Raw genomic sequence first — 11,863 nt, 5'->3', positions numbered from 1 at the left:
ACTGCACACTTGACAGGAAAATCGTGAACTCGCGTAGAAATAACATTGATCTTGTACGGGTCTGTAATTGCCAGATTTCCTGCTGCTTCGCTTCGCTCTTACGCATCAAAACAGTTTCATTCTAACGAAGACTTCAAGAAATTACAATGAAAACAGTAGTCAATTCCGATATTTGACCTTTATCAGACAAAAAGCAAGCAATAATCTTAGTGGAAATTGGAAATTGGACAGGAATTTTACGCTCTCTCAATCAGGCGAAAAACACTCTGTAAGATTGAGTTGTACTTTCTGGCAGGGAATTCAGACCATAATCGCTGGCCAGAAATAACCAAGGAAACACTAACGCAACTTTTGCCTTACACCTGTACAAATGACAATACACTTGGTATCAAAACAACGGGTGGAACAAGCAAGTAATTTTCATTTGACCAGTTCTGAGCAAAAACGTCATTTCTAGAAGTTCATGGGTTCCAATAACGAGAATAGAAACGGGCTAATTAGTGTTTTGTAAAAAAACAGTCAACAGAAAGGGGGTCCCAACGATCGTTCACTAAAGAATTTTGAGGACAGCATCAGTCATCGAGATCAACCAGTCGACTTACGAAATCTGCTTGATCGTTTGGATTTCGAGGTAACCATTCTACATCTATATGAATCAGATGTTGAAGAATTTATGTCGACTTAAATTGCAAATGGCCATGGCAATATTTCGCAATTCAACTTCTATGCTTCCTACTTTAATTTCAACTATTCCATCTGCTATTTGGCTGCCTGAAGTCGCTGCAGTGCTTAAAATGAACTAGCTTTTCTCTATTTCACGTTTGCATGGTTACGGTCAAGTCCGTATTAATGAATTATCTATGTCTTAAAATTACAGAGGTTACAAGGTTACACGAAGCTGGTGAGCAATTAATCCGGAATTCCGAGTTCCGGTCATTGGCCAAAAACACGATGAAAAATACATCAATGACAAACTTCAGTCGTGTTATGTACTTCGGCTGCTAATATCTACTACTGCTGCGCTGTTTATTTTGTTAATTATTCAATGCTCGGTTTCGACTTGATTAGCGACTTGATCGGAATGATTTCAGACGGATATTTATATGCTCACAGCGCAAGGCATACGCATTACGTTTCAATTCAGAGGGCCATTGGTAGCTCATCGATAGCAATCAGAAGTGACCAACTGGTGGAAGTCCTTCATACGTTCATCGACGAGTCAGAACTGCACATCATTTGACTCCTGCTGGGTGATAAGTCACTTGAACCTCGTCTAACGAAGGGTACCTCTGAGCCCTTCAACACAACAATCGGCACACTCTGTTACAAATAACAGATTTTGAATTTGAAATTTGAATGAATTTACATTTTGACGCTGAATGAACAAGTGACAAGCATACAACCTGATTTTATTCCTTTTATTCCGCTTTTAATATATCCATTCACAAAATGTTAACTATTTCACCATCAACTAACTTCAAAGGTTTTATTTCACAAACTGTAAATTTGTATAGAGTATTATTCTAAGCGACATGAAACCATGCAGAAATGCATACGTAGAAAATTCATGTACCTGTACAACAAATACATGTATCAGCATCATTCAATAGGCCTGAGACCAAATGGCGTCACGCTTTGCTTTCATTTGCGCTTTCCTTTGTGGTAGACGGTCCCTACTTCGTCTGGTGTCCCGACTCTGCTCCCATAGGAAAACGCATTTGTAAATAAAGGCATTGCGTCATTAGGTCTTAGGTCTATTGAACGCCAATAATTGTTTCATTCTAATATCCGGAATTTACACCCAGTTGTCGCCAAGAGTTTCATTATCCTCATTTTTGTACTTAGTTTTGAAATTTGCGGTTTCTGGCAATGCATTGTATTTGTTCCCTGAATTGTCAAATTTGGAGACGTAGTTGAGATGTTTCTGTGTAATTGTCGAGTTTTAGGATCTTATAATAAATGTGTTGCTCTATTGCCTCTTGGTATGAGCAGACCGCAATCAATTGCTCAACTCTCAAATTTTAGACATCGTTCTGAACCTAGCACAAAACTTTGACAGAAATGCAAAGTTATTGATTTGCATTTAGAATTTAATCAACACAAAAGATCATTTTAGGCAAAAAAAAAATATTTGTCGGTCTCTGGTCAGCTCGCGCGTCGATTTTAATCGTGCGCGTCAACCTTCTTTTTTTCTTCAAATTGTCCGTGGTAGCTACAGCAGCACCCTCTATTGCCGCACCTCCTCAAAATTTTGTACCAAGGAATGGGGAAATTGCACCACGTCAAATGATGGAGGGCATCAAGGCAAATTATGGAGGACCCCAATGAGGACACAACAAAAGCAAAATAGTACCCACCTTGTCTGTACAATCCAAGCTTGAAAAGAAAGGCCCCTCCCCCCAAAAAAAACCCCGCGTCACCGAATATTTTTTTTTGCCTTAGGCCAAAAAAAAAATATTCTGTCTCTGGTCAGACCAAAGTTCCGGAATTGACGCGGCCACGCGGCTTTTTTTTTTTTTCTGCAAGCTTGGATTGTACAGACAAGGTGGGGTACTATTTAGCTTTTTTGGTGTCCTCATATACATTGGTGTCCTCCATAATTTGCCTTGGTGCTTTCTATCATTTGCCTTGGTGCAATTTCCCATTCCTTGGTGCTCTTTGTTAAAAAAAAATTGAGGAGATGCGGAAATAGAGGGCGCTGTTGGAGCTACCGCGGAACATTTTAGAAAAAAAAAAGATCGACGCGCATGATTACAATCGATTTTTTTTTGGCCTTATCTACAGAACCTTGTTTAACTTGATAACAAACGTAATTGCACTAAGCTAGGCAGCCTTGTTCATGGCGCTACACATCTTTCCTCGTACAGGCAGCACAGAGAAGATGACGCCCAAACCAAATGCTAAGAAAAGAGTGAAACTTAAAGGACTTATTCCTCGAAGTCAGTCAGCAGAATAAGACTGAACTACAAGATCAGAATATGCAGCTTGTGGTGAAGCCGCTGCTCCGAAAATCAGAATGAAAATGGTCGACAATCAATGATTAAAATAAATTTGCTTGTCGCATCAATGGTTAATACGTTCAAGCCGCCATCTTTGAATTTTCTACGTCGTAATAATAATACAGAGTTTTCATGGTTACAATGACGTCCACAAAAATATGCCTTTTTAATTGAAATCCTATAAGTGTTCTTTTCAAGTAGGCTCGTTACTTCTGCCATCCACGGTTTCGTTAAATATAATCTGTGAAAATATGAGCTATATTCCTGGTCAAAGGGTAGGCTTATGCAAAATCGTAACCTTCAGGGGTCATAGGCCTACCTGTATTTCACTGATAAAGTTGAGTATGTGACACATGTGATTTCAGAAAAAGTGAAATTAAGCCTAAAGATGTTTTTCTCTGATTTCATCTTATTCCGTGAAGTTAAAAATTATTAAATGATGGTTATTTCTTTTAAATATTGGGCTTTAAAAATGAATAAAAGCGCCTGCAGTCATGGCGGGGATTGAATTCAAACAATGGCACATGGAACAGTGTCAAAGCCTTTAGTAGAAGTCTATTTAGTGAAATAAAAGGATAGACATTGGTTTTAAAAATCAGTGAAGGTAATGCACTGTCGCTGACTGATTGATTTTTTCATGAGCCCCCTTTGGATTTAAACCAAATTTATTCTTTTTTATTTTAAGTTGAATGAACTGCCTGTAGCAGGGTTTGAAATACAGGAGACTTGGCTCCGTGGATAACGGGTGATACTCAGACTAGGTTGGAACCTGCGACCTCTGAATTGCCGTTCAGGCGCTTTACCAACTGAGCTATCCAGCCCTATATTGGTCGTACCCCAAACCAGTTCGAGCCATAAAACCGTTTATTCAGTTAGAAATAAACTTCATAAAAAGAAGTGAAAATCTTACATATTCAAAATAGAGAAATGGCTCAGAATAAATTGCCGCTGAAAAACGAATGCAAGTACATGTAGACTGATGTACAAAGAATGAATCTTCATTATTATGGCATTCAAATTGGTAACATGAACCATCTTCCCAATCGCCTAAGTAAGATACAGTGTCATAACAATAATGACATCAGGAGATTAGATACACTTATAGGAAGTAGCGAAGTATAGGCAAAAGTAAACAAAATTCGTTCACACTTTAGCAAGGCTTTGCAGACCACGTTACAAAATTTGATGTTGTGGTGCTGAGTTGCCAACTTTCAGCAAATGGTTCTCTTATTCACTGCAATGTATCACTTGAAATGCGATTGGTGTAGAAGTGGTGAAATATACTGTTTAATGTGGGAAACACAACATGCAATAAGATACTTAAATGTTTGGGTTGCCCATCGGTTGTCCGTTGGTATGACATGGCTTATACCAAGAAGCGTTTTGATTAGTGACTTAATTCCACTTACGTTAATGATTTAAAGTCTTCTAGTAAGAAATTTACCTACGGTCCTTATAAGTTTTCATTCGCAGAATTTGTAAAACACCCAGTCTCCGTTGGTGCTAGCCCATGAAGCGATACCAATACGTACTTGAGTTGCTACTCGCTGGTGATGTGCACCGGCATCCCACTCCAAGAAAGCCTCCTCCTGTCCTCCTTTACCGACCCTGACCACGCCCCCTTTGTAGTCGATCCAGAAGGGGCGGTATTCATTGGCGTTAACCAGACCTTCCTCTTTGTGTAAAGAAACCACATCAGGGCACTCGAGATAGTAGCAAGATCTCATCACTGTGCGAGCATTCCCCGAACCTCCGCCGATATCTGGTACAAAAATATAAATATGAAAACTTTCTTGTTAGATATAATGTTTCATTGCCCTCAACCGTATCATTAACCTTTGATAGATGCCGTAGTAACATTCAGCTATCTCAACACTAAAACTAGCATTAAAATACTCTCTTAATTATTTAGGTGTGGTGCAGAGAAATTGTATTCATAATGCGGCTTTTTTTGGGGGGGGGGAGGGGGTAAAAGGGAAGCTTTTCCCGAGAAAAAAAGTAAAAAACAAATGAGATTTTTGTCCAGACACTGTAGTTTCAGACTAATCACTTACTCATCTCCGCAAAGATGGACTCACGTGTGGTGCTCTCTGCGAGGGCCAGTGCGGCATCTTTATCAGTCTTCACAGTGAAGTCCAACCGGAAAGGTATGCTGAGTGGCTTCAGGATGAACTTGAACGTGTGTGGGTTTGCAGCCACGGTAGAGAAAGAGCAAGCTGTTTTACCGAATCAAAATCAAATCATTCAATCACTTTGCTGTCCTATCTTGACTGGAAACAACATGATATAAGAGTGTATTTCAGTCGTGCGGAAGTTAAAGAGATCCTCAGCTCGCCCTCTACCAACATGCCGATTCTAGTTATCGAAAAATAAATGCTGCAAAAATAGCGTCGAATGGTAGGCCTATGCATACTACAAGCGTCAATGTGAAGAGAGCATCTTTTCAGTTCCTCAAAATACTTACACTATTGGGGGTGATATTTCGTTATTGAAATATAAAAGTCTTTTGAGATTTTCGATGTAGAATACGACAAGCTTCAGCTAAAAATGACTCCGTTCGAGTCGACCATCCTAATCACATTTATACAACGTCTCAGGAAGACAGTTCGCCCTTGTACCTAACATCACCACTATCGTTTGCTTTACGTGGAATGCATCCAAGTTCTGCAGTGCCTATTTTGCAATTTTTAAAGGTTAGTTTTACTGTTTGTTTCATTACGCTGTATCTTATTTAAAAATCACAAACAGGCAATGAAACAATTTTTAATTTAGATGCACGTCTATTCAATTTGATTCTACCTTTCATTGTGTGGGTCGGAGTCGAGGGCAAAGCTTTTAAAAGACAAAATAAATTTGGGGAAATATCACTACTTACGGTTTTTTTCATTGAATTGGTCTTTGTTCAGCCGACATTCGTTTCTGAACGCCGCGAATGTCTTGTGACGGAGCGTGGTAAGATCATCACCGGCTGCAGCCTTGGTCATGGCGCTACACATCTCTCCTCGTACAGGCAGCAAAAAGATTGCGATCTCCAACAAGATTTGAAAGAGTACCGCCAAGAGCAGACGCCAAGCTGTTCGGTGGAACATGCTTAATATGTTGTACTCAAAACGAAAATATTCTTTCAAAAATCAGCAATCAAATTTCACAAGAATGATCAGGCTTCGGTATTTTGAGAGTAAAGGCGCTGCATTTTTATTTTTTCGTTTTGTTTTATTTCCATGGTTACCGTGTATGCTTTCTGCTGACGTAACGAATGATGAATACAGAAATTCATTACCATGCACGAATGGGTCGATAATTTATGTAAGTGTCAGAGCAAAATTAAGTCCAAGCGGATTCTATGTCGTATAGTAAAATTCTTAATTGTGTTCATTGAAGCAAACCAATTAAGGCCAGCGCGAGCACGGTTATTGATTGGGGATAGACGCGAAAAGGGCACTTATTATAGGTAAAAAAGAAAGAAAGAAAGGTTTGGGGCCGGGGGGGGGGGGATTCGTTTGACTTGTTCCTCTCGCTTTCGTTACAACCGTTCCGATTTGGCATTACTGCAAATCAAGTCCGCGATTTAAAATCACGTATTAAGTAGCCCTTATTATTGAATTTTATAATGAAGTTAAATCAAATGACTTGGCTAGACTAGCCTGAACACGGTGGTTGATGTAACACAGACAGCGGCGGCGGAACGGGTTTAAAACTGGGGGGGGGGGGGGGGGGGAGGGGGGTCATTACCAAAAAGAGGCACTTGCTCAGCATTTTTTTTTGGGCACATCCATGCTCGAGGCGAGGGGACACATTTATCGCCGCAAAAGGGCCACTTGGGAAAATCTGGGGGCCAAATGCCCCCCCCCCCCCAGACCCCTGGTTCCGCCGCCCCTGAACACAGACTTCGTTTGTATATCTACTTTAAATAAGTGATATGCTGAACCATGGACATTGTGCTTGACAGAGAGGGCGCGTTTTCAGGCAGTGTCAGAATTACTTGGCTCTGGCTGGAAATTACACACGTGTCTATGGAAGCGGCTGCAGTCACTTCCCATAGACTCGTGCCCCAAATAATTTATCAAAATATGTGATGCAGATTTTAACACAATGTACCTAACTTTGCACGGTATTTTTCCCAAATGATGTTTTTTTCACAGAAATGGGACATAATGGGCGTAAATGCGCCTATTGTATATGTATAATGTAGACCGATACATTTTTGAACAGCGCCCCCTATATTCTGATAGTGTCTACGCCCCCCAACTTTTCGAACTTCCAAGCTGCTGGTCCCCTCCCCCATTTGACAGGAAGTCACCGCACCTAGCCCTGCGTGTGTGTGGGTGAGTTTGTTCTGCATTCAATTTGGGACGTTCAACAATAGAGGACAATGGGGTCCCTAATCTCCCGATCGTGTACAAAACATATGGGAGGTCTTCCTAAAAAGAGTACAAACAAAAGAGGGACAATAGGGGGTCCCCGACTGCAGAAAAATTCACATGGGTGTGTGGGTGTGTGCGTGTGAGCTTGTCTTACATACGCAGTGTGGACTTCCGAACAAAACACGTCCACATAATGTAGGTAGCACCGACGTTGTGTGGACTTGCCCACGTCCACACAGTGTTTCCCCATTTCTGGAAAACAGGTTTAGAGGCATTTTTGGGTTAGGTTTATCTGTAGCAGAATGAAGAGAAACACTAAAGGGAATCATAGAAAAAAAATTGGGTTGAAAGAGTTTTCACAGTTTGAGAAAAATGAGTTTTTCCACTGGTGTTCCTTAACTACACGAAAAGAAAGGAAAGTCCACACTACTTATGTGAAACAGGTCTGCGTGGGTAGGCATTACATTCACTGTGTGTGGACTTCCGAACAAAAGAGGTCCACATAAACCAGGTAGAGGCGGCGGTGTGTATAATCAAGGAAAGACCAATTACCTTTTGCCTGCTACTCATCTGTACACTTGTACAAATATGACTCAATACACTTGGTATCAAAACAACAGTGGAACTAGCAAGCAATTCACATTTTGCCAGTTCTGAGCAAAAACGTAATGTCCAGACGTTCTTGGGTTATAATAACGAGAATAGAAACGGGATAATTTGTTGTTGTAATTTTATTTTTAAACATTAAACGGAAAGAGGAAGGGTTCATTTGTACACTTAATATACTATGCCTGATTGTAGGATTTTATCAGCGCTCCCCATTGAAAACTACATTTCAGCACGTTTCCCTGAAAAAAAACAGGATCCACCCTGCTAGCCCCCCCCCCAAAAAAAATGGCTCTAGAACCGCTTGTGCTGCCTAGCTGTCTGTGAGAACCTTTACATTTGAAAGAGAATAAATCGACAAAAAGGAAGATAACGCCGAAAATGTAGTGTTTATTTCACGCCAAATAAAACTGGCCCCAGATTCCTCTGGTGTCCAGTTCTTATTTGCTGTTTGAACATCATTACATAATATCGCACCCGAACCTACTGCACCAGCATCACACCATAAATAATTGTATTCACTTTGCTGGACTTGATTTGGGGGTGGCGGCTCCAGGGGTCTGATCACACATCCCCACCCCCCGTTTTTAGTAAATTTATTTTATTGTTAATTTGATACCCAATACATATAAATAGACAATAGTGTAGTAATGCGTGACGAAAATTAAATGAAACTCATAGGGGTTTAGGCCAAGGATAAGGAGTATCTGCACAATCATTTTTTTTTTCAAGATTGACTTCACGGTTTTGTTGTTATTTCAAAAACAGTCCGACGAAATTGAATGAACTATTGGTCTTTCCATTGTTCTTTTCATTGTTACTACTTCCACATCCCGCATACGGATTGAAGGTTAAAATGATATTCTGTTAAATTGTAAATGCTTGAACAGAGTTGTGTTTTAGTCGTCTGTTTTAAGTCGCAGAAATATTATTTTAATTGAATAATGTGGTGAGACGGATGCTATACACGCCTATCTAATAGCTGATGTATATGGTGATTCATGGGCAGTGTTGTAGTCGTGTACTTTTTCCCCCAAGTACCGAGTACTTAGAATACCGAGTACGTGTACGAATACTTGTATTTCCGAGTACAAGTTCAGGTCTCCGAGTACAAGTACTTGTACTTCCGAGTACGAGTACTGGTACTTACGAGTACGAGTACGAGTACTTCTATTTCCGTATTTGGTCATACGGCAAATGGTTCATTGTGCGTAATTACCCAGGCCCAGTCAATCCGATATACAGACCCACTCATCACGGCTAGCTGTTAAATGTGTTTGTCCGGACGTGCACAGTGGAAAATCAGGAATGTTCGAGTTCTCCGCAAGCCAATCATTCATTGCAAACTGTACATATATCGACACATTTAATAAAACTGTATTAAGTCAAGCTATACCATTTTTTTTCGAGTACTGTTACTCGAGTACAGGTACTTGGATGATCGAGTACGAGAAACGTCATTTCGAGTACGACTACTTTGACATTCGATTACGAGGACAAGTACGATACTTTAAAAAGAGTACTCGAGTAGTACTCGAGTACGAGTACTGAGTACGAGTACTACAACACTGTCCATTGGTACGGTAAGCGACGGGTTTTATTTAATTCTTTCTAGATTATACTAGAAATACGTTTTTTGCCCACAAACCCGTCAAAATGCAGTAATTAATAGTCTAGAATGGTTTTTGATTGTTCATAATGAAAAGTTTTGGCCCCAAACGCGCAAAAGCTCTGTGTGTAGGTGCCAACGTACAGCTTTGCTCGCATGGACTGTACGTATACAGTTTTTTCCCAACTTTCAGTCGGGAGGTAAAACACTGAGTATACAGTGTTTAAAACGTCGATGAAGGGCAAAACCTAATTTGATCCCATTGAATTTATTTATAAAGATCGGCGAGATGAAATAACCTTTTGCCTGCGATAAAGAAAGGGCGTATCGCTGTTGTTGCAGGCGTTGCTATTGGATTTACTGCACAAAGAGGTAAATAGTGGCATAATGTTTTACATCTTGCATTTTCTCCAAATCTGTTGTGTCTCAATAATTGCTCATTTGCCAGCTTGTAGGGTCTACCAATAAGCTTTTGAATAACGTACAGTTTGTGTAGAACGTCTCCTGGTAAGGTACATTTTGGCTGCGATATAGACATTGCCTATGATTGTGGCTTGCAGACATTACTCTAGGATATACTGCACAAAGGCATTTTGGATTTGATTTTTTTTTATGCACTATACATTTAAACAGGGGTGAACCCTTCCGTCTGAGCATGACACGTGCATTTGTATGAGGCATTTGTATAAAACATTTTTTTCCGTAGGTGGGTTGCCCAAAATGTCATGCATAATTCAGTTTTCCTTTGAATCGTTGCAAGACACTCATGTTCTCGTTCTCTTTTTTCCCCTTAGAATAAACTTATCTCAACGATAAATTCAGAAGAAAAAAAAATAGTTGATGGCAATGAGCAGCGACAACGTGGATTAAGAACCAGGGATCTTTGTATCCGTAGCTCATCACGCATACTGTGTGGTAGATCGACAACGACCTTACTTTAAAGTGCTTTAATGTCTTATTTTTATTTATTGCTCACAAGCGTGGTATAACACCCAATCTTCGTGTGGGTAACCCCGTGAAGCCACACCAACGTGCACTTGAGTTGCTACTCGCTGATGATATGCACCGGCGTCCCACTCCAAAAAAGCCTCCTCCTGTCCTCCTTTACCGACCTTGTCCACGCCCCCTTTGTAGTCGATCCAGAAGGGGCGGTATTCATTTGCGTCAACCAGACCTGCCTCGATGTGTTCAGCAAGGATATGGGGACACGTAAGGTAATAGCAGGGTCTTACGAGAACCTTTCTATTCCAGTCACCTCCGATTCCTAGATAGAAAAGATTTCGAAAATTACCATTTGATTTTTCTTGCAACATGCAGTTTCTTGTGTAAAAAGTCTATTAGCTGTCGTACGCGTAACGCAGGTTTCTTTTTTTTTTTTTTTTTTTGGGGGGGGGGGTCATATACGATGAAAAAGTTATCGCTGAAGTATGAATACAGTGGGAACGATAATTTCGTAATACACTAACATCGACATTTTATACATTGTATTTCATAAATTGTATGTGAAAAACCACTGCACGTCTTTCAAAGTACATAGGCTACTTGTTAAGATTGAGGATCGCTTTAAGCAGCTCAAACCACAAGTTTGAATCTCACATCAGCTTATAGTTTTTGAGATTGAGAAGAGAAAGTATTTGTCATTCCGAGCTATAATACTAGCTGCGCCACTTACCAACGATAGGAAAGTGTAATTGTAGACCTCAGACTTACTTATTTCGGCAAAGAGGGACTCGTCTGTCTTGTCTTCTGCCAAGGCGATCGCCGCACCAGACTCAGTCTTCACCTCAAACTCCAGCCGGAAAGGCATTATGAGTGGATTTAGTTTAAACTTTGTTGGACCCGGGTGCACACCTCGGCCCTCTGTGGAAACTGAGCAAGCTGCTGTACGGGGAGTCACCCAAAAGATAAGGGGATAATATGAACAAAATACTACCTTAATGACCATTGTTATTATTTTCTCGTAACTTACGGACAATGAGCCACCTCTGATCATGCATCACTGAGTTTAATTGTTTGAAAAAATGGTATGTAAAAACCTTCGTGGGACATCATGGGGAAAATATTGTGAACTCAACTCGACATAAAAAGAGGTTCAAAGTAACATTGAACTTTATGAAAACATGAACCCATTACTGCAAAAAACAACACCATTACTGTCCGTAGTTATTCTTAATAATTAATCCAAGTTCAAGGAAGTATCCTGAATTGCAAATGGGAGATGATAATTGACCATAAGTCAACTGACTTGTCAGAGGGCTAACTTTCTGGATCATAATAGTGGACCC

The 11,863-nt window shown here is 40.3% G+C and overlaps 1 protein-coding gene across 1 annotated transcript; it reads right to left on the bottom strand.

The window, feature by feature from the left end:
* Nucleotides 1–4,462: 4,462 nt before the first annotated feature.
* LOC119736853 lies at nucleotides 4,463–11,385 on the bottom strand. Its single transcript, XM_038210863.1, has 4 exons — nucleotides 11,289–11,385; nucleotides 10,606–10,842; nucleotides 5,054–5,215; nucleotides 4,463–4,761 (listed from the first exon to the last, which is right to left on the bottom strand). The coding sequence occupies exons 1-4, from the start codon at nucleotides 11,383–11,385 to the stop codon at nucleotides 4,463–4,465; spliced, it is 795 nt and encodes a 264-aa protein (XP_038066791.1).
* Nucleotides 11,386–11,863: the final 478 nt, after the last annotated feature.

This window comes from Patiria miniata, unplaced genomic scaffold (genome assembly GCF_015706575.1).
Source record: "Patiria miniata isolate m_02_andy unplaced genomic scaffold, ASM1570657v1 HiC_scaffold_3, whole genome shotgun sequence".
Lineage (NCBI taxonomy): Eukaryota > Metazoa > Echinodermata > Asteroidea > Valvatida > Asterinidae > Patiria > Patiria miniata.
The sequence above is the reverse complement of the archived record's forward strand: the minus strand, read 5'-3'. Positions and strand labels throughout refer to the sequence as shown.